Source organism: Odocoileus virginianus, chromosome 6 (genome assembly GCF_023699985.2).
Source record: "Odocoileus virginianus isolate 20LAN1187 ecotype Illinois chromosome 6, Ovbor_1.2, whole genome shotgun sequence".
Classification (NCBI taxonomy): domain Eukaryota; kingdom Metazoa; phylum Chordata; class Mammalia; order Artiodactyla; family Cervidae; genus Odocoileus; species Odocoileus virginianus.
In genome coordinates this window covers 19,936,645-19,959,210 of record NC_069679.1, presented here as the reverse complement: position 1 = coordinate 19,959,210, position 22,566 = coordinate 19,936,645, and the positions used below count along the sequence as shown (strand labels likewise).

General features: G+C 43.5%; 1 protein-coding gene across 6 annotated transcripts; it reads left to right on the top strand.

Moving 5' to 3' along the window:
• Positions 1 to 3,025: 3,025 nt before the first annotated feature.
• GREM1 (gremlin 1, DAN family BMP antagonist) lies at positions 3,026 to 18,105 on the top strand. 6 transcript variants are annotated; one of them, XM_020906272.2, is made up of 2 exons: positions 3,026 to 3,289; positions 14,124 to 18,105. In XM_020906272.2, the coding sequence occupies exons 1-2, from the start codon at positions 3,123 to 3,125 to the stop codon at positions 14,677 to 14,679; spliced, it is 723 nt and encodes a 240-aa protein (XP_020761931.2). In that variant the 5' UTR covers positions 3,026 to 3,122; the 3' UTR covers positions 14,680 to 18,105. The 6 variants fall into 6 exon arrangements, with proteins under 6 accessions (XP_020761931.2, XP_020761933.1, XP_070325053.1 ...); XM_020906274.2 differs by lacking the exon at positions 3,026 to 3,289 and adding an exon at positions 3,347 to 3,869; XM_070468952.1 differs by lacking the exon at positions 3,026 to 3,289 and adding an exon at positions 3,347 to 3,922.
• The last annotated feature ends 4,461 nt before the right edge of the window (positions 18,106 to 22,566 follow it).

Sequence of the window (22,566 nt, the reverse complement as noted above, 5' to 3'; positions counted from 1 at the left end):
CAGTAAAGACTCTGCCTGCAGTGTAGGAGGCCCAGGTTCGATACCTGGGTTAGGAAGATCCTCTGGAGAAGGAAATGGCAACCCACTCCAGTATTCTTGCCTGGACAATCCCATGGACAGAAGAGCCTAGCGGGCTACAGTCGATAGGATATAAGAGTCAGACACAACTTACTGACTAAACCATCACCACATAAGATCAGTTCCAAATGGACAAAGGGCTTTATTCTTTTTTAAGCCAATGCAAGATGGCATACACAGTCTCTGAAATTAAGGAAACAGACATAAATAGCTTTAGCAGACCTAAGCAAAAACTTCCTTGCAAAGGTCTTCAAATTTCTTCTCCAGATTGGGAGAGTAGCCTCCTCTTAGCATCTTGTGAGTTAAATGGAGAGAAACACGTTGTATAGATAGGTGAGCAAAATAAGAGAAACGGACTTTCCTTTTATAAACCAGTAGCTGAGCAGCACTGACATTTCTCATAACAGCCTCAAATTAATTTGAGAGTGATTTCTGTAAGTGAAATTTGTCACTGAGTGATTATTGTTTAGGCATCTCAGATTTCAAATTTTAAGTTTGCCTTACTACTTACTACTCCTTCCCTCTCTCAGTAAGAGCAGGTTTCAATTATGTAATTATGGTTAAAGAGGTCTGAAGAATTTTTACTCTTATGCCTTCATCTAGATTGGATAATGGTTTGCAATGACTGGTTGAGAGCTGTGGAAACACAAATGTGAGGCAGAAAGCTTAACTCTCTATATAAATATTTACCAACAGAGTAGACTATAAACTCTGCAAGGGGAGGGCCTGTCTTTACCAAATGCATGATGGGTATATCCTCAGCATTGGTTCAGCTGATAATCATACCTAGTGGGCATATGCTGAATATTCCCAATCCACAGCTACTTACTGAACCCCAAGTCTGTGTTAGACACTCTGTATTCTACGTACTTCATGGAACCAAAGTGACCAAGACAGACAAAGTGCCCACTCTCATGAAGCTTACATTCAAGGGGCATGGAGAGAAAATGGCAAAGAAGAAAAATGATGCAGTGAAATGAGGCATAGAGCTGTGGGGTAGCGGGGTGGGGTGGGGGTGTTTCTACTGTAGGGAGTGTGGTCTGAGAAGCCTCCTGAGGAGGAATCCTAGAGATCAACATTTACTAGATAGAGATAGTGATGGAGATAGATTGAGATATACAAAACCAGAGTGTTGGGGTTCTAAAACAATTACTTCCAGTGTAGGAGGTAAACTCTGTCCCTGTTGTTTTATTTGGAGCAATTTATATGAATCTTGGAAAAAAAAAAAAAACCCACGACTAAAGCGTTGATTTTAGATTAGAAGGAGTTTATGAATCTGTAAAATATGCTTCCTTTTCTTTGCTGGAATAGTTTACACACAGAGAGAGCAGCTGGCTCCTACAGCTTGGTGGGCTTTGGCTGGGCTGTTAATTGCCTAAATATTTTGTATATTTCTGTGTATCTCTCCTGCAGTCCACTTGACCAAGATAAGTCTTTGAGCCCTGTTGAATGTTTGAATCTTGCAGGCAACTAGAAACTATGGGTCAAACTATGACTTTTTTTTTTTTTTCTAAACAAAAAATTACTGAAAACATTTAAAGTGCAGCACTGAGTTCATGGGTAAAAATTGCCGTTTGCCCAAACAAAACATGCAGATTGATGAAGATTCTCTAGATAGTGATTTAATGCAGACGTCCTTCTTGTTTCATTTATTTTGAAAAATCGATTTCAAGTTCCTAACATCATCTAGAAGGAGTTCAATACTTCTTGCCCTCTCCCCCTAATGCCTGCCTAGAGAGAGAGAAAAAAAAAATCCAGGCTATTTGGGGGTTTGTTTTGTTTTCTTAAGCTAAGTACTTAAATCACGAATGTTTCACAAGTACCTTTTGATGGGTTTCATTGTTTTGTTTATTTTGCTGTAGTCAGTACAAACACCTTCAAATTTCCTTCTGTAACAAATGTTTTTCAAAGTCATCATCTGACCTCGCTGATGGAGCCGGTCTGCAAACCTTGCAGCCGGGTCGATTTTTGCACGGGTTTCTAACGTCGACACACAAAAGTTTACGGCCTCTTTGAGAGAACAAATGAAAGTGTTCGCTCATCTTTCAAAAAATATTCCTGCGCTTGATATGTTCGCCACTTTTCATCGGGTTCTCAGAATGTGAACATCGGTTCACATTGAATGAATACAGAATGTGACATCGGTTTTTCACACACGTAGGTTTTTGTCTTCCATTTCTGGAGAGTTATTTCCTCGTCTGACGTTTTATTTTCTTGATTTATTCATCTTCAACTTGCTATGAAAAACCTCTTCTCTCCTAGCGACTGTTCTCTCCCTTTTAAAAGTAATCTGCATGGAAACCTTGACTTTGCATTTTAGATTTTTAGGGTCCTTTTCTGTTATTCTGCCCCCCCCCACCGTTACTCGCTCTGTACACTCACAGCCGAGGCCGCCGGCATCTGAGCTGAAAGCGCCCGTGGCGGGCTAGGAGAGAAGGGTGTCATGTTGGCGACAGGCTCCTGCTGGCGGCCAGCGAGCCCGCCGAGGTTAACGGGGGCGCTGGGGTCAGCGCCCTCGAAGTTGGGGGCCTCGGGCGGAGCCGCACCAGGGCCGCGGCGACCGCTCAGCCGGAGCTCCCGGCAGTCCCGCTGCCTCCACCGGAAAAGAATCGCCTAATCTGTCGCGATCCCACGGAGATCTTGCTCTTCCCTGTGCAGTCTCCGCGAACGAGCGCGTCGCGGGGCCGACGAGAGGAAAAGCCCAGGCCTGGGGCGGAGGAGGAATGAGGGGCCGAGAGCCGGGGGGATTTCCTCCCGCGCTTCCCCCTCCAACGGGAGCGGAAAATGTGATTTGCTGTGCATTCCAGGCGCAGTTCCCTGGGGTGACCTCTCCCAGCCGGTCCGGGCGGGGGGAGCAGACAAAGAGGCGAGGCCGGCAGAGAGAGGGGACCCCGCGGGGAGGCAGGAGGGGTGCGGGGGGCGGGGGCAGTACCGGGAAAGGGGGCGGATAGCGGGTCCCGCGGCGGCGGCGGCGCCTGGCCAATGAAGAGGCGCGGCCCGGGGCGCCGCGCTCTGCCGCCGGCATTTAAACGGGAGACGGCGCGATGCCCCTCACTCGGTGCGCCCTCCGCGGACCGGGCGAGCCAGTGTGCCGCAAGAGCGGTGCTCTCTGTCCCGCTGACCCCACGCGGAGCCCGCGCGGCTCTGGCCGCGGCCGCACACCGCGCCACGCGTCGAGAGCGCAGGCCCCGAAGGTCCGCCACATTGACAGGTGAGCGAGGAGACGCAGGCGTGCGTGTGCGTGTGTGCGTGTGTGTGTAGGGGTCGGGAAACGACTCCTGCGTCCCCCTCGGGGCGCGACAGCCCTTCCTGAGCGCAGGCCGAAGCCCCGCGTTCCCTGGGTGAACCCCAAAGAACCATCGCGGGGTCCTTCGTGGCCAAGGTCTTGGCTGCCTTGACCTCACCTTGTGCAGTGTGCGGGGCATGACTGGGAAAGAGGATGTTAAGAGCAGGAACCCCGCATCCCATTGCCGCCTCCCGGAGCTCCGCTAATACTCTGCTAGTGTGGGTGGCAGCCGCGCTTGCCAGGCGTGCCCGCTGGGTGAGGGCGCGGAGACCGTGCGTACAGAGTGCAGAGGGAGAATGAGCGCCGGGGAGTAGGGGGGAGCAGCAGGAACCTTCGGCTCGACCACAGACGACGGGAAGAGTTGCAACGAGAGGGTCCCCTGTGTTTGAGGCGGGACTCTGGGTCTGGGGACTTCAGGGCGCGCCCGTCGGAGGGCTGTGACTGATCGTGCCGTGGGCTGGAAGATCCTGAGAAAGAGCGATGTATCCATTTGCCTATCCTCAAGGTGAGATGGAGACTTGTGCAGCGGCGGAGCCGCGGCCGAAACCCGACGATCAGGTAACCGGACGGGCGAGGTACGGTGAGCCCATGGTGTTCACACCGCAAATAGCACACACAAGCACTTGCGGGCTGCGCGCTCTTGGGTGCTGCGTTTCCTTTAGGATTCTCGCTGCCCCATGCACGTCTCGACTGAACGGCGGACGTCCAGGCGCTGGGCAGTGACAACCCATCGGGTCCTAATTCCGCGAGTACCGCCCTAATTTGTGTCCGAGAGGGCCGTGCAGCGTGTCGCTGCGCGGACGACGCGGGACTGGCCGCGGGAGGCTGGTCCCCGGCTTGGAAGCCCAGGTCACCCCTCGTCTTCACCCGCCACTTTGCTGACCGCTCTGCAGCTCACGGAGCAGGGTCGGGGGGTGGTGGGATGTCGGGGGCCGTCACCTTGCCAGTTGGAGTTATTTGTAGATTTCTGGCTTGGGAAAAACAGACGCGCCACCGTTCTGACTTGGCATTGTCTTCGGATCCCAGCACCGCCTTGCGGGCGCCCCAGTCAGCCTTTTCCCAGAGCGGGGCGCTGATAAGGTACCCCGGCGAGGCAGGGGGCAGACAGGAGTCTCTCCGGTGAAGCCCTGCCAGCCTTCTCCTCCCCTTCCGTCTCTGAATCCCGGCTCTTTTAGATAGAAATACAGCCTCGAAGTTAGGGGTTAAAAGTCTCTTCTTAAATGGTACAAGGGCAGAGAGGCGACCATCGGTAGGAAATTGGATCTCCGGCTGCGAAGAGCAGATCCAAGCGGTGAGCGCGTCTGTTTACGTTCCTCTTCGAGATGGTGCCAGGACACGAGTTGATTAAAATAAGTGGGTCACCAGGGATTTAAACTGCCCTAGGGACCCCAGAGTAGTGGCTTTCTCTGACTGTACACGCAAGATAAATAAATAGCGGAGAAGAGTTTAAGATAACCCCCATCCCAGGGCATGGAGTCTTCTTTCACCCCAGGGCTTTTCAGCCCTACCTCTTTCTTTTTCTTTTTTTGGAAGAGGGGGCACTTGAAAGGGTGGGCTTTTCAAAGCAACGAGGGAAAGAAGTATTTTCAGAAAACCACAGATTCTCCTCTCCTCCCTGGTACACTCCAGCTTACAGCAGTAGGTGATCATCCAGTAACCATCACTGGATAAATTGCACACTCCAAATTGTTAGTATTAATTAATTTTTTAAGGGCTCTCTAGAACTTGGTTGCTGGGTGTAGTGCTGTAGCGTGTGTGTGTATTTAACCCCCAGGTCATTGTAGGAATTAAAGTGTTTTGTAAACTTTGTAATTTCACAGGTTTCCTATTTTCTTAAAAGTTCATTTTGAGTGAAATGTTTTGCTAACCCATGCACGATCTATGGGAAATTCAAATTGGCTAACCTAGTTTTAGATGAATGGCTACACAGGGGAGAGTAGAAACCTATTACATCCCCGCATCTCTGAATGAAAGCTGCCTGCCTTGTCTTTATACTGAAGTCCTTAAGGTTTAAGTAGTAAAAGTAATATAATGCCAAGAAATTTTATGCCACAAACCCCTCTCCCAAGAAATGCTTGTCAGCAGCAAAGCAGTACAGAACAAAGTGAAGGACAGATGGAAAACCTAAATCTTCTATGTAAAAGGAGTGGGAGATGTAGGGGAGGCGACTTAGCATCCAACTGAAAGGCACAGATCAGGCCAGTGTTATCAGCCTATGTCTTGCATCTGCAAGGAATTGTCTTTAGTTTTAACATACGCTTTTAGAAATGTGAAGGACAACAGTATTTCCTGGGATCAGAAAGGTTTTTTCCTTCACATATGAACAAAACAGAGAATTATTTGAGTTACAATATTCGTCACATTTGATTACATTAGAAACAAGTCCATGTGTCCCTTATTAAATACTGTGCTGTGTGTCCATAGAATAATTCTTAAGGACATGTGTTTGGGGACTCAGAAGAATGGGACTCAAACCCCGACTTCCCCACCAGGGGATGTGTGACCTTGGACACACTCCTAACTTTTCAGAGTCTAGATTCCCTGGTTGGTAAAAGGAAGACGATATTATCTACCTCCTATTTTGTTGTGAAAAATCAATTATAAAGTTCTGTCAGAATTGAGTATACTGCCTCACATAGGGTTTAAAAATATAGGTAGCTCTTATTATGAGTGGTGGCATTTGGAGAGGCAGTAACATTTTAGGACTTCAAGGTATACCACAAGATGGTTGTGAAATTAAATCCCAAGTCCTGCTCACACAGAGATCAACACACACCTTTTACTACAACGTAGAACCTATGATTTGGCTGTCTCTCAATTGTGCCACTTAGTAAACATTTAACATTCATTACTTCCCAACTTGTTTCCTGTTGACCCCCAAAATTGTATACTATCATTAACTTCATTAAAAAAAAAGAATCTTCCAAGAGACTGGAGAGCCCCTGAGATGCTTCTCTGTGCCCTCTAGGATGTTGGGCCCCAGCCTGACTTAGCCTGGGTGGTCTTCAACATAGAAAAGATGCAGTTAGTGCGCTCGTAGTACACACAGGTAAGATTTATCCTCTACTAGTTTGCCAACCATTTTGGTACAAATTGAAAACAGAAAATCAACCCAGTAGATTCTTAAGAACATCACTGCTCAATTTCTAAAATTTGACTATCTTTCTAAAAATTGAAGATCCAATTAAAAATGTTTGTCCTTAAAGATGTAGTCCTGAGAAAAAGAAATAGGGTCTTCTATAATCAGGCCTGCACTTAGAGCCTTTGCTGTCATTTCCATCTTTTTCTTTTTTTTTAATGCTGGTGAATAATTTGCTGTCATGCCTGTTGAATAGCTTTCTAAAACATTGATCAGACATTCAGCCACAGACATCTGGCTTGCTGATCATTGTCTCCTCACTGTTAATCCCACTCAGCACTCCATTTAACTGATTACAAGCAGGTTGGTTAGCTAAAACGAGAAATATGGCGAGAAGCGTGCTGAAAGGAGCTGGCCTAAACTTTCCCAAAGACATTGAGGATATTAGAAACAGGTTACACATAGCACTTTTATTCCTCATTCCCAAGAATTAGATGATTGTATTCTTATGGCCTGGTGAAGGTTAGAATAAATTACCATGACCTGCACAGGACAAAGGTGGCTGATATGGGTTATCTTTGGGCAGATGTTTGCTTTTGATCACGCAGGGTAACCTGAAGGAAAGCATCAGGGACAGAAGACATACTTTGAAAGTATCTGTGTCCTCTGAGACAAGTGGATTAGAGGGGAGGACAGTGGTAAAGGGGGGAAAAAAAGTTAGGAGTGAGTGGGTCTTGCTGTTGGGAAACAGTTGCAGAGAAAACTCACCATGAAAATATAATCACATGACTTGGTGAAGCAGAAATGCATTGAGGGGAAGCTGAGGCAGCCTTTGGAAAGAAGAATATTATCTGCAAAGGAGAAATAAGGGAGATCTTTGTAGGTGTCTGATGCACTCTGGGTCCATGAGTTGCAGCTTTAATTTAATAATGTGAGTGGGTCATTTCAAAATGCAAGTTACCAGAAATGTTTTCAGCTCATGGCTGAACATGGGTGATAATCCATAAGACCTAAATCTGGGTTGGCCTTTGCTTCTATTTTTTATAATGGGGCACTCTGCTAGATGTCAAGGTGAAGAATTGATGTGCAAGAAGCTTATATTTTTCTTGGTTTCCCTCATGTCTAGATATTTACAGATTGCAAATTATTTAGTGACGATACAATTGGAATTTCAAGAACACATCAATCCTATTTCCTTCAATACATAATCAAGATCATTTGGTGTGGGGGGAGGTTGAATGATTGATCACGATGACTTAACAGAGCCCTGGTACTACCACTAAGTATAGTTTTCATCCCCCCTGCACCTCCCCGCCCCCGCCCGCCCCAGCCTTACTCATGTGGGATATGCAGAGTTTTCAGAGCATTGCTCTAAGAACTTGAGGTCTCTGTTGACTGAGATTCATAAAGTTGTTTTTTTCTTCTCTTCAAATAACTAGTTTTAAGAACTCAAAAGCTGAAGATATTTAAGAGTAAGCTTTAAATTTCTGTGTAGCCATTTCATAATATTTTTTCACACATGATAAATCTTATTTTGAGAAAAATTTACTTTTCTTAAAAACAATCTGTCACTCTAGACCCCTTTTTCTTATGGGGCTTGCACACTCCCATAGGAACAGGAAGTTGGTCCAAATTAAAACAGAAAACCACAGTTGACTAATTTTGAATTTACTGCTTTACTCTTGGTTTCTGCCCAAGTGAATCCAGTGGCTTCAATGGGAAAATAAACCCCACGGTGTTCTCCAGGGACCTGGTAAAAAGTAGTGTGTATTTGGAGTTTTCCTAGAAAAAGGAAGAAAAGTATTAACAAGCTCCCAAGGCTAGAAGGAGACAGAAATCAAAAGTTGGCTTGGCTCATCAGCTTGTGGGAATGCATTTTAAATGCAAAGAACAGAAGTTTTGCTGGTCAGTGTGGTCCATGACAATCATCATTGAATAAAAGAGAGCCCACTCTGCCAGGAATTGGAAGAGGAGGTAATGAATAAGCCCTTAGAACTCTCAAACTTGGTTTTATTTAATGACAAATGGAAAAATGCCAGATAGGAAAAGATGAATATAAAGAAGGTCCTAAGAGGTGAAGAGAAAGAAAACTGCATTTTTTGGATAGCTGTTTGTGGGTAGGGCTGGCCCCATGGCCCGTGACTCGAACCTGTAGTGTGAGGTCATCATACATTCCTAGTCAAGTCTCAGATTGGCCTCTGTGGTGCTGGCTCTGCAGTCTTGCTCTGGAGGCTTCAGTTTTTCTGGAGGCCCCTTTTAGGAGAGATGGGGAAGATGGTGGGTGGAGGCCTAAGGCTGTCTTATGTGCTCCTCTTGGACATGGGCAGAGACTGAATTTTAGTTTAGAACAGAAACTTTGAAAGCTTCCCAAATTCACACTATATTTGCTCAGGAGAGGATTGTCACGGCTCAAGTTATCCTGGTCTCTGGAGAAAATCAGACTGTTTTATAACTGGGTTGTCCTCATGAGTGATTTTTTTTTTTTTAAGACAAAACAAGGAAATTAATTTTTTGTTGTTGTTGAGGCCAGAAAGGCTCTGTTTGAAGAACAGGGATGTTGTAACATAAACTGACAAAAACCAGGGAGTCTGCAGTCAGAGCTGGAGCTAAATGTCACATTATCAGCTCCAAACTTGAAATTGCCCCGAAGTACTACGTTAATGTTTAAAAGGTGCCATTTAAGAATATCTTGATTTTCATATTTAATTGTCTTAATTTGACATTATCCTTAGGGTTGCATGGTCTTTACTACCGGACTTGCCCCTTAGAGGATGTAGAATCTACCCTGCCTTTGTCTTTGAAAGGTAACTGCTCCAGCTACTAATTCCAGCCTGTATTGTTCTAGGGGGGCGTGATGAGGTTACTGTTCAATTGCACTTAGTGGTTATCATGTGTCACACTGGTGGTCAGAAGGGAGCAGGCAAATGGGTGCTTCACAACTGTGTCCTTAGGTTCAGAACCACAATGGCCGTGTAAGACAGGGGAAGCCTCAGGATCCATCAGGTTCACTGTTACAGCCTGAGGAGGGAGGCTGTGAATTTGAAACTGCACTCATTGAAAAGAAAATCCTTTCACATTTTCACAGCACCTTCCATGCCCCATAGCTGCGGGTACCACAGACCTTGCTGTTCCAAGCTTGTTAGAAAGGCAGACCTACTGAACGATAATCTGCATTATAACAATATCCCCGCGTGATTGTCTGCAAAATCAGGTTCGAGAAGCACTGTCCCAGCAGAATCTTAATACTCTGATGCTTCTCTCTTGCACCCTCCTTTTGAAAAATATACTTCTGTTCTTCCTTCTCTGTCTGTCCCGCCTTCCCTGAATATACTGCTTTAAAATAGTCTTCCTTTCTCTGATTTACACTCCTCATTCCATTCATTTTTCTCTCTCTCCACCTTTGCTTTCCTTTTTTTTTTTTTTTCCTTTTTGGTCAGTTTTCCTATAGCCTCCTCTTCTCTTATTTTAATTTTTTTTTTTGCCATTGTTCCTGCTGACCAATATCTAACTCCAGACCCAGTCATAATAATTCACTATCATAAACTTATTCAACATATCTCTGGCACTTATCTATGTAAATATTTGCACACACCTGTTTTCTTGTGCCCACCTTCTACCTTGTAAATTTCATATACACATCCATGCACATACACACACATATATGTGGAGGACATGTCTCATCATTTGGAAGTGTATCATGGTATTTGTTGTTTTTCAGTTGCTAAGTTATGTCAGACGCTTTGCAACCCCATGGATTGCCGCACACCAGGCTTCCCTGTCCTTTGCTGTCTTCCGGAGTTTGCTCAGATTCATGTCCGTTGAGTCGGTGATGCTGTCTAACCATCTCATCCTCTGCCAGCCCCTTCTCCTTTTGCCTTCAAACTTTCCCAGCATCAGGGTCTTTTCCAATGAGTCAGCTCTTCAGTGGTCAAAGTATTAGAGCATCAGCTTCAACATCAGTCCTTCCAATGAATATTCAGGGTTGATGTCCCTTAGGGTTGACTGGTTTGATCTCCTTGCAGTCCAAGGGATTGTTAAGAATCTTCTCCAGCACCACAATTCGAAAGCAGCACTTCTGCACTCTGCCTTCTTTATGGTCCAATTCTCATATCCATACATGACTACTGGAAAAACCATAGCTTTGACTATATGGACCTTTGTTGTCAAAGTGATATCTTTGCTTTTTAATATGCTGTCTAGGTTTGTCATAGCTTTTTTTCTAAGAAGCAAGCATCTTTCAATTTCATGGCTGCAGTCACCATCCGCAGTGATTTGGGAGCCCAAGAAGAGAAAAATCTGTCCCTGCTTCTACTTTTTCACCTATTATTTGCCATGAAGTAATGAGACTGGATGCCATGATCTTTATTTTTTTAAAGCTGAGTTTCAAGCCAGCTTTTTCACTCTCTTCTTTTACCCTCATCAAGAGATTTTTTAGTTCCTCTTCACTTTCTGCCATTAGAGTAGCATTATCTACATATCTGAGGTTATTTCTCCAAGCAATCTTGATTCCAGCTTGTGATTCATCCAGCCCAGCATTTTGCATGATGTACTCTGCATATAGTTAAATAAGCAGAATGACAACACACAGGCTTGTTCACCTTTCCCAATTTAGAACCAGTCAGTTGTTCCATGTCCAGTTCTAACTGTTGCTTCTTGACCCACATACGGGTTTCTCAAGAGACAGGTAAGGCAGTTTGGTACTTCCATCTGTTTAAGAACTTTTCACAGTTTGTTGTGATCCAAACTGTCAAAGGCTTTAGCATAGTCAATGAACCAGAAGTAGATGCTTTTCTGGAATTCCCTTTCTTTCTCTATGATCCAACAAATGTTGGCAGTTTGATCTCTGGTTCCTCTTCCTTTTCTAAGTCCTGGTTGTACATCTGGAAGTTCTCGGTTCATGTACTGCTGAAGCCTCGCTTGAAGGATTTTGAGCATAGTGACCCTGCTAGAGTGTGAAACACACACAATTGTGCAGTAGTCTGAGCATTCTTTGGCAATGCCCTCCTTTGGGATTGGAATGAAAACTGACCTTTCCCAGTCCTGTGGCCACTGCTGAGTTTTCCAAACTTGCTGGCATACTGGGGGCTTCCCTGGTGGCTCAGACAGTAAAAAATCTGCCTGCAATGCAGGAGACCTGGGTTCGATCCCTGGGTCAGGAAGATCCCCTGGAGAAGGGAATGACTATCCACTCCAGTATTCTTGCCTGGAGAATTCCATAGCCAGAAAGATCCCCTGGAGAAGGGAATGACTATCCACTCCAGTATTCTTGCCTGGAGAATTCCATAGCCAGAAAGATCCCCTGGAGAAGGGAATGACTATCCACTCCAGTATTCTTGCCTGGAGAATTCCATAGCCAGAAGAGCCTGGCAGGCTACAGCCCATGGGGTCGCAAAGAATCTGACACGACTCATGACTGAGCAACTTTTTTTGAGTGCAGCACTTTAACAGCATCAGCTTTTAGAATTTTAAATAGTGCAACTGGAATTCCATCACCTCCATTTGCTTGCTTTTCACTTCAGGATGTCCAGCTCTAGGTGAGTGACCACACCATCATGGTTATCCTGGTCATTAAGATCTTTTCTCTACAGTTCTTCTGTGTGTTCATGTCACCTGTTCTTAATCTCTTCTGCTTCTGGGAGGTCCTTAGCATTTCTGTCCTTTATCATGCCCATCATTGCATGAAATGTTCCCTTTACATCTTGAAGAGATTTCTAATCTTTCCCATTCTATTGTTTTCCTCAATTTCTTTGCATTTTTCTCTTAAGTCCCTCCCCCCCTTTAAAAAAAAAATCTTCCCTTGTTATTCTCTGTAACTTTGCATTCATTTGGGTATATCTTTCCCTTTACCCTTGCCTTTCACTTTTCTTATTTTCTCAGCTATTTTAAAGCCTCCTTAGATAACCATTTTGCCTTCTTGCATTTCTTTTTCTTTGGGATGGTTTTGGTCACTACCTCTTGTACAATGTTATGAACCTCCAACCATAGTTCTTCAGGCACTCTACCAGATCTAATACCTTGAATCTATTGATCACCTCTACCGTATAATCACAGGGATTTGATTTAGGTCATACCTGAATGATATAGTGGTTTTCCCTACTTTCTTCAGTTTAAGCCTGAATTTTGCAATGAGGTTTTCATGATCTGAGCCATAGTCAGCTCCCAGTCTCATTTTTGCTGACTGGATAGTGCTTCTCCATCTTCAGCAGCAAAGAACATAATCAATCTGATTTCATTATTGACCATTTGGTGATGTCCATCTGTAGAGCTGTCTCTTGGGTTGTTGGAAAAGAGTGTTTGCCATGACCAGCATGTTCTCTTGACAAATCTCTGTTAGCCTTTGCCCTGCTTCATTTTGTACTCCGAGGTCAAACTTGCCTGTTATTCCAGGTACCTCTTGGCTTTACTTTTACATTCCAATCCCCTATGATGAAAAGGACATTTTTTTTTTTTTTTTGGTGTTAGTTTCAGAAGGTGTTGTGAGTCTTCAGTCTTCACAGAACTGGTCAACGTCAGCTTCTTCAGCACCAGTGGTTGGGGAATAGACTTGGATTACTGTGATGTTGAATGGTTTGCTTTGGAAATGCACCAAGATCATTCTGTCATTTTTGAGCTTGCACCCAAGTACTGCATTTCAGACTCTTTTGTTGACTATGAAGGCTACTCCATTTCTTCTAAGGGATTCTTGCCCACAGTAGTAGATATAATGGTCATCTGTTGAAGTCACCCATTCTGGTCCATTTTAGTTCACGGATCCCTAAGATGTTGATGTTCAATCTTGCCATCTCCTGTCTGACCATGTTCAATTTACCTTGATTGGTGGACCTAACATTCCAGGTTCCTATGTAATATTTTCTTTACAGCATCAGAGTTTACTTTCACCACCAGACACATCCCACAACTGAGCATCATTTCTGCTTTGGCTCAGCCACTTCATTCTTTCTGAAGCTATTCGTAATTGCCCTCTGCTCTTCCCCAGTAGCATATTGGACACCTTCTGACCTGGGCAGATGAGGGGTGGGGAATATTTTGGTGTTATATCTTTTGCCTTTTTGTATGGTTCACGGGTGGGCTTCCCTGGTGGCTCAGTGGTTTAGAATCTGCTTGCAGTGCAGGAGACTCAGGAGATGCAAGTTCCATTCCTGGGTCGGGAAGATCCCCTGTAGAAGGAAATGGCAACCTACTCCAGTGTTTTTGCCTGGAGAATCCTGTGAACAGAGGAGCCTGGTGGGCCACAGTCCATAGGGTCGCAAAAAGTCCAACACTACTGGGTGATTGAACACACACGCACATTGTTCATGAGATTTCAGGCAAGAATACTGGAGTGGGCTGCCATTCCCTGCTGCAGGAGATCTTCCCCTACCCAGGCACCAAATCTGTGTCTCCTGAGTCTCCTGCATTGGCAGGCAGATTCTTTACCACTCAACTACCTTGGAAGTCCCAGTTGAGTCCATATCTTGGCTTATTTGCTGTATAACTCTGGATGAGCTAATTCATGGCTTCAGGGCTCAGAGGGTGATGAGAACAGCAGTACCCAATTCCTGGAGATACTGTGAAAGCAAAACAACTCATTTACATCAAGTGTTTACCAAGTGCCTGATAAAATAGTGGCTGTTTTATTCATGCTTTTGTTAATTAACTTTTCTGTTTTTCATGCCTCCTCTCTCTGTCTCCTCTTTTTAGCATGAGCCGCACAGCCTACACTGTGGGAGCCCTGCTTCTCCTCTTGGGGACCCTGCTGCCAGCTGCCGAGGGAAAAAAGAAGGGGTCCCAAGGGGCTATCCCCCCACCAGACAAGGCCCAGCACAATGACTCGGAGCAGACTCAGTCTCCCCAGCAGCCTGGCTCCAGGAACCGGGGGCGGGGCCAGGGGCGGGGCACCGCCATGCCCGGAGAGGAGGTGCTGGAGTCCAGCCAGGAGGCCCTGCATGTGACCGAGCGCAAATACCTGAAGCGAGACTGGTGCAAAACCCAGCCGCTGAAGCAGACGATCCACGAGGAGGGCTGCAACAGCCGCACCATCATCAACCGCTTCTGCTATGGCCAGTGCAACTCCTTCTACATCCCCAGGCACATCCGGAAGGAGGAGGGCTCCTTTCAGTCCTGCTCCTTTTGCAAGCCCAAGAAATTCACCACCATGATGGTCACGCTCAACTGTCCCGAACTCCAGCCGCCCACCAAGAAGAAGAGGGTCACGCGTGTCAAGCAGTGTCGTTGCATATCCATCGATTTGGATTAAAGCCAGGCACACCCAGCCTGTCCTTGGGATGCAGGCCTCAGGCGGGCCCAGAGACAGACCTCAATCAACTTGATTCTTACTTGGCTTAAACCTAGAGGCAAGAAGGACCACCAGCTGCCTCCTCCCAGGAGCCTGCTAGTGTGTAGTTTGTGTGCATGAGTGTTCGTGGGTGCCTGTGGGTGTTTACAGACACCAGAGGAAACACAGTCTCTGCTAGAGGGCACTTCCTAGTATGCAAATGTATCTGCTTCCTTGCGGGATGACACAGAAAACCCAAGCTACTACCCCAGGCACTTTGGGGGGAGGGGGCGGTGGGCAGGCTGTAGTCTGGGTCTGCCTCGGTCTTCCATGTGCCCTCCTGGGGACCAGATCCTCCTTTCCAAATGGATATTAATGGAGAGGCTTCTCCGAGGGCATGAGACCTGTTTTGTGCTGCCTTGGCCTTGGAAAAGATGTTTTACCCTGTGCTTCCCTCCTTCCTCTTCCCTCTCCCAGGCCATCCCCTCTTAGGATCTCAGTGACTACTTCCATCCACCACCTTCCCTGTCAAGGATTCTAAAGCAACTTGCTTGACCATAGATGCAAATGTTTCCTATTTGGGGAAGACCTATGAGGCTCTGGGGGAAGTTGATGGTGCAAGGGCAAGAAGGATAGAGGGTTGAGAGAAGGGAGAGATTGCAGGTGAGGACCAGTTGGTCCAGCAAAATTCAAGCGGGAGATGAGCAGGGTATGGAAAGGCCAGCCTCCAAACACAGTGAGACTCTTGCTTTAGCAAATTTCCCCCTGATGTTTAAAGAAGAGAAATAGAATTGCCAAAAAATCATTAACTTTGGCAGTCACTGTGACTGTTGAAATTAGCTGTAACTCGATACCAAACTTAAAGCATAAATATTGACCACTCCTATTTTCAGAACCAAGTGAGTGAAACCAAAACAGCCCCTCCTGCTTTGCCCCTCAGATGGACAAAAGATGTAATTCAGAAACTCCTACACAGGAATAGGAAAAAGACAAAAACCTCATAAGCAGAAGGTCTTATTATCTGTCCTTTTGGCTGGGTTATCATCACCCTTTCCCCAGTTCATTGTTTCTGTGTGGTGCTTCTAAGAACCACAACCCTGTAGGATAAAGATGCTGTCTCTGCTGAGTGAGTGTACGTGGCAGTGAAGGACCCGGCTGAGATAAAAGAATTTAGGGCCTGCTCCTTTCCACTCATTTGGGGTCTGTTTTAGCCATCGTTAGGAGATTGAACTGGAGAGCAGAGCAGAGTAAGGCAAGGAAGGCAATTGCTTCTGGCTAAGGAGTAGTTAAAAGGCAGGGAGGAGATGTAAGGGTATGACCTGTGTTTCTTCCTTCACCCTCTGAGGGTCTAAGGGAAACCCCAGTTAAGAAATCAGAGCATTTGTGTGCATTCGCTGTCCTACTGCTGGTAGGATTTATATAACATTATAGCCACTTGGAACCTACCGGTAGTTGCTGTTCTCTGATTAAACTTGGGTTATTTGCAATGCCTATTTAGGATTTATCTAATGGCCAAAGTGCAGGGTGGGGAAACCTTCCTGCATTTTGGATTTGGCCAACCTGCTTTCTTCAAGCCTGAGGTTTTATATGTAAACCACCCCACCCCCATACTCTTTTTGCCTTGCATCTTCTTAGTCTCACCAGCCAAGTCATGTGTAACATGGGAAACAAACACCATGGACTTGCATTTAGGTTGCCCATGAAGGCTCTAGCGTTCAAAGAATCATTGCAACTAAAGAGGCCGCTTTTATTTTATTTTTGTTTTGGTCCAGTGCTCTCCCCACTAACAACTAAATAGGAACCATACTTTGAAGCAGAAAGTCATCTTGTACACCCAAAATATTGAGTCTAATTTTAAAACGTTGAAACTCACTACTGATGATTCTACACTAGGAGAATTTGTGCTAACACATAGTCTGTGCATTTCACATACACTGTAGTCCCTGCCCTAAATCCTTCTATCGTCCACATCCTCCAACAATAAAGCACAGAATGGATTTAATTAAGCATGCAAATACTAAGCTAGAATTTTGAGGGTGGGAGAGAAGAAAAGAAAGGAGAAGGAGCTGAAAATATACAACCACACTAGAGAGGAAAATGACATTCAGAACCAGCAGACACCAAATCTCTTTTGCTGTTTTAACTGCCACAAGCTTGCAATTTTGTTAAAAAGAGATGACTTAAGTTGGCAGCAGGAATCTTCTTTTAGTAGCTTGTACCACAGTTTTGCATGTAAGTTGGATTTGGCTTAAGTGAAGAGAATTTGCTCAAAATGAACTTCACTGGGATAATAAGCACCATAACTGCCCTAGAAGCACAGCACTACCCAAAGAAGGAGATGTCTGCTTTTCTTTTTGTGCCTATATTAACACTAGCCCAAGTCCCACGCATCTTCCAACATTTATTGAAAGTGCCATATCTGTTAATATTGTATTGGAGTCACTGATGATGTAATGATATGTTTTTTTCATTACTATAGTAGAATTTTTATGGCAAGATATTTGTGATCTAGTTCTTTCCTATTAAAATAATGCCAAACACCAAATATGAATTTTATGATGTACACTTTGTGCTTGGCATTAAAAGAGAAAAAACACACATCCTGCGTCTGTAAGTTGTTTTTTGTTATTGTAGTTCTGCAAAGTTAAAAATGTAAGTGAATAATCTGGAGGAAAGGATAATTTCCACTGTGTGGAATGTGAATAGTTAAACAAAAAGTTATGGTTATTTAATGTAATTATTAACTCAAATCCTTTGGTCACTGTGATTTCAAGCATGTTTTTTTTTCTCCTTTATATAACTTCCTCTGAGTTGAGCAAAGAAGAAGCTGGCACATTGTATGTTGTTGGAGGTTTTTATCAGGTCAGAGGGAAACAATAAAATCTTGACACATCTGAACGTGCTTATAGAGTCAAGACCTGAGCTTTTATTTTTATAATTGAATGTTCCTTAAAGGTTAACATTTCTGAGGCATCCTAAGAGAGATCTTAAATGTTATTTTGGAAGAATTAAATGTGCATATACTAATAGCAAATAATAATGAATTGTCCGCAAGTCCTTTTATGGAGAAAATCTAAAATAAAAAATGTATGTACAGAACATTTATAAATGACAAGTTAATGCTAAAGAGTGAAAGTAGTTCTACTGATTTGTCATTCTCAATATATTTAATATCAACTGCATTATGTATTATGTCTGCTTTAATCGTTTGAAAAACAGAATTATGAAGACTATGATCAAGGTCCTTTGCTCTCTATGAGGATAAGGGGGGATTTGGTAGTCTCATAAAAGCTAATTTGGTTGAAAGCAAAGTTTTATGAATCTATAACTAGAATTTAACTTCACCCCAATAATGTTCTATATAACCTTTCCCAAAGAACAACCAATAAATTGAACTTCTTCTCTGTTTGTGTGTGTGTTTCACTGGTAGTGTTCACAGGATAGAGCTGGGGCAGGGATTCATTTGTCATGGGAAGTGAGGTAGAAAACAGATCATGAGATCTCTTGTGATCGGAAAAGAAAGGAATTTATTTCCTCCATTCACACTTTCCAGATCTCACTTGATTTCAGGAGGACACCTCAGGCAATGGCAGTTAGAGGCAGGGGAACGCTGGTGAACAGTAGAAAGTACCAACTTCTTCCCCAGAGCTAGAAAGAAGAGTTAGAATGCTTCTGCGAAGCCTTCAGATAGTGGAAGCATTGTTGAGCTGAAATGGTAAAGCTTTATTCTTGAGGTATTCAAGGGAAAAAGGGGAGAAAGATTTGGGGCTCAGTAGAATAAGGAGCTCGCTAATGATGAGAGTGATTCAGCAATGCAATGAACTATCTTTGAGATAGTCAACTCCCTTGGAAATATTAAAACATATGCTTGATATCATTTGATAGGGATTTGAGGCATTGTGAATTACTGCCCTGGTTATGCAACTGAATGAGTGAATTTCTGAGGTCCCTTCCTACTTAGATGGGCAATACAGGATTGCTGCTATGTTTTGATGCTCTAACTGATAAAATGCCTATGCCAGACACTGTCAAGGATTTTATTTTAATTATTTTCCAACTTAATTTTCATAGTGACTCAACAATGCGTGTACCATTATGATTGCTGCTAGGAAATGGTGAATTCTTGTCTTACTACAGCACCTGTGCCCTTAAACACTATGGAAAGTTGTGAGATTTTGCAACTTACCAGTTCTTTTAAGGATAGACTGCAGCAATTTAAAAACAGATTCAGTCTTGACTATTTGCATCTAATGATCAAAGCCACCTTGAGGTTGTATTGGCATCATCATCCTGATGGCATCATCAGGAACTCCTGTTCTGAAGCATTCAAAGTCTCTTTGCCACCTCTTTTTGTCATGGCCTCCTTGGACTTAGAGGGGAAAAAAGGTGGCAAGTCTCAAAAAGACAGTGTCTTCAGAAAAATCACATGCACACCTAGGAGATAATATCTGGACAGGGTTTGAAAAGGTAATGGGACTGGAAAGAGAAATACGTTCTAGGTTTCAAAAAAAGTATGTAATAGGAGATCAGCAAAAAATGTTGGAGTGAGAGGCATTGAAAATTTTTTCCTCCATAAAATCTTTGGAAGTCTGCAAAAATAGAATCAGATATTTAGAACTCAGGAAATTTACCTAAAGACTTGCAGCAGTCTGAGGAGTGCTTATTGAAGACAAAGGCTGAATATCTGTAACAACAGTGAGCCTTGTCATATTGTAACTTGCCCTATTTTCATCTCCCTCTCCAGTTCCATAGAAGCCTTGAAACCAACAGCCTGCAATTATGGCAAGCACCAGCAGTCTGACAGTCACTGGGAGAGGTAGAATGGGATTTGAGTTCTTTGAAAGCCAAATACCCAGAGAATTGTAATTATTTGACCTGTCTGTCAGGCCCTGGAGGCCCCACTTGCAAAAGTATCTTTACTTGACCTAATTGGAAACTACCTAGTGTGAAAAACCCTGTTGAAAACAATTAGAGGCAATTGATTATTTTTGTGGCCACCTGAGGCAGTGGATAGCAATTGGGGTTCACAATAGGTTAAACAAAAAGCTTAAAAAGGAGACTGCAGAATGACATTTTGGGGGGCTTTGAAAAGCTTCAACATATTACTAGGAATCTAGAAAGCCAAATCATATATAGGGCTGTGTGCCTGTCGACGGCTGTGAAAAAGCTCAGCAAGACTCTGAGCAGGCCATGAGGTCTTACTGCAGGCTGACCTTGAGGCTCTGCTCAGGCAGAAAGCGAAGGCAGGGCTGTGAGCTGCCTGGCTGAGTATTGACCGTGTGCCCCAATATTCACACAGAGCCCCTCAGCAAAGACTGGAGGACTTATGGGTTCCAAGGATTTGAGGAAATTACTGTTCAGCTATTAGCTGAACACTAAGCTAGCCAAGCAGAGGTCTTAGTGGCCATACACAACACAAAATACAGACTTTACACAATTAGCTTGGAGAAGCTTCTAAAGAATGAAATAAATATTAACAAACAGAAGCAACAAGAACTCCTGGGGAGGGGGAGAGAGACTGATTTCAAAAGTTACTTCATCATATTATTTAAAATGCCCACTTTTCAACAGAAGATTGAAACATGCAAAAAATAAAATAAAATCCAAGAAAGTATGGCCCATACATAAGAGAAAAAAAAAGAAACAGTCCCCTAGAAAGCTCAGACATTAGACAAAAGCTTCGTCAACTTTTTAAATATGTTCAAGAACTGAGAAAAACCATTTCTAAAGAATCTAAGGAAAATAGGAGAATGAAATCTCACTAAATTTGTAATGTCAGTAAAGAGATAGAAATTACTGTAAAAAATAGAAATTTTGAAGCTGCAAAGTATTATAAGTAAAATAAAAATTTTACTAGAGGGGCTGCACAGCCGATATGAGCCGGCAAAAGAAAATTAAGAAATCTTTACCTAGACTGATATGAGAGAAAGACTACTAAATCCAGGAGAAGAGGGAATAGTACTATGAAACTTACAGAAATAAAAAGGGCTATAAGAGAATACCATGAAAAATTGTAGGCCAACAAATTAGATAACTGAGGAAATAGACAAATTTCTAATATACAAGTCTGATTCTATTTTTTTGATGTTTGACTACCAAAATCTTTTAAGCCTCATCCCTCTATCTTCCCCTTATGCCCCACATCTGATAAAGCTGATAAGAAAGCCCAGGTTCTCTTTCATTTGCCTCTGAGATGATTAAGCTAAACAAGGGCCCATCTCCTCCAGGTGGGAGCTCTCATCCCAGCATCATTCTCTAACCACCATAAAAGCTCCACGTCAGCTTCCTTCTCCTGTTCTCTCAAGCCATTTTTCAGACCAGGTTGGGAGGCCTGCCCTGTTCTCTACAGAAAGCCTCTTTATGTGAGTAATAAATCTTTTCGTATACTCTTGGGGTGTTTGTGGTGTTATCGGTCTGAACCAAACTTTAGGTAAGGTCCATTCTGTTTATGCAGGTGTGCACAACACCTAGAAACACACAAACTCCTGAAACTGACTCAAGAAGAAATCGATATTTGAATAGAATTATTACAAATAAATGAGATTGAATTTGTAATAAAAACAAACTTTCCACACACACAAAAAAAAGCCAAGACCATAAGCTTCACTGGTGAATTTCACCAAATATTTAAAGAATTAATATCAATTCTTTATACCTCTTCTAAAAAAAAAAAATAGAAACACATTCTATCTCATCTTATGTACCCTGACAACCAAAACCAGACAAAACATCATAAAAGAAAATTATAGACAAATATCTCTCATAGAGATGCAAAAATCCTCAGCAAAATAAGTAGGTGAGTCCAGCCACATATAAAAAAGATTATATACCATGATTGAATGAGATTTGCCCCAGGAATTTTAGGTTGGTGTACTCAAATATCAATGTAATAAAACATTAATAGAATATAGAAGGAAAAAAAAAGCCCATACAGTCATACGGAAAAAACACTTGACAAAAATGCATCTTTTCATGATACAGTCACTCAAAACGCTAGGAATAAAAGGGAATTTCTGTAATCCGATAAAAAGGCATCTATGAAAAACCAACAACTGATGTTACTTAAAGGTGAAAGAAAGACTGAAAACTTTCCCCGTGAGGGTATCTTTACTTCTTTTCAATATTGTACTTGAGGCTGTAGCCCGGTAATTAGGCAAGGAAGGGAAAATAAAGTCATCCAGATTAGAAAGGAAGAAGTAAAACTATTTCTATCTTCAGACAACAAAAACTTGTATGTAGAAATACTAAGGAATTGACCAAAAAAATTTAAAAATTAGCCTTGTCTTAGTCCATTCAGGAGCTTCTTTCATGGCTCAGTGGTAAAGAATCCTCATGCCAACTCAAATTGATCCCTGGGTTAGGAAGATCCCCTGGAAAAGGAAACGGCAACCCACTCCAGTATTCTTGCCTGGGAAATCCCAAGGACAGTGGATCCTGGTGTGGCTCCTGGGGTCCATGGAGTCGCAAAGAGTCAGACACAACTGAGCAACTGAACAACAGTCCATTCAGGGACTGTAACAAAATACCATAGACTAGGTAGCTTATAAACATCAAACATTATTTCTTACAGTTTGGGAGGCTGGGAATCCAAGTTCAGGGTGCTATCATGGCCTGGTGAGGGCTTGTTTTCAGGTCCCCAACTTTTCATTGTGTCCTCATGGGGGAAAGGAGCTAGGGATATTTCTGGGGCCCCTTTTATAAGGTACTAATTTCATTCATGAAGTTTCTGCTCTCCCAAAGGCCCCACCTACTAATTCCATTATATTTGGAGGTTAGGATTTCAACCTATGAATTTGGGGTGATGGGCGGACCCAAACATTCAGACCATAGCAAAAATGAATATCAAAGTTATGGGTGCAAGATCAATAT

What these genes read in the sequence shown, in the direction of transcription:
- GREM1 (XM_020906272.2), top strand. Translation starts at nt 3,123, where the DNA reads ATGCCCCTCACTCGGTGCGCCCTCCGCGGACCGGGCGAGCCAGTGTGC. An exon ending in AAGGTCCGCCACATTGACAG is followed by an intron (nt 3,290 to 14,123) that starts GTGAGCGAGGAG and finishes TCCTCTTTTTAG; the next exon opens with CATGAGCCGCACAGCCTACA.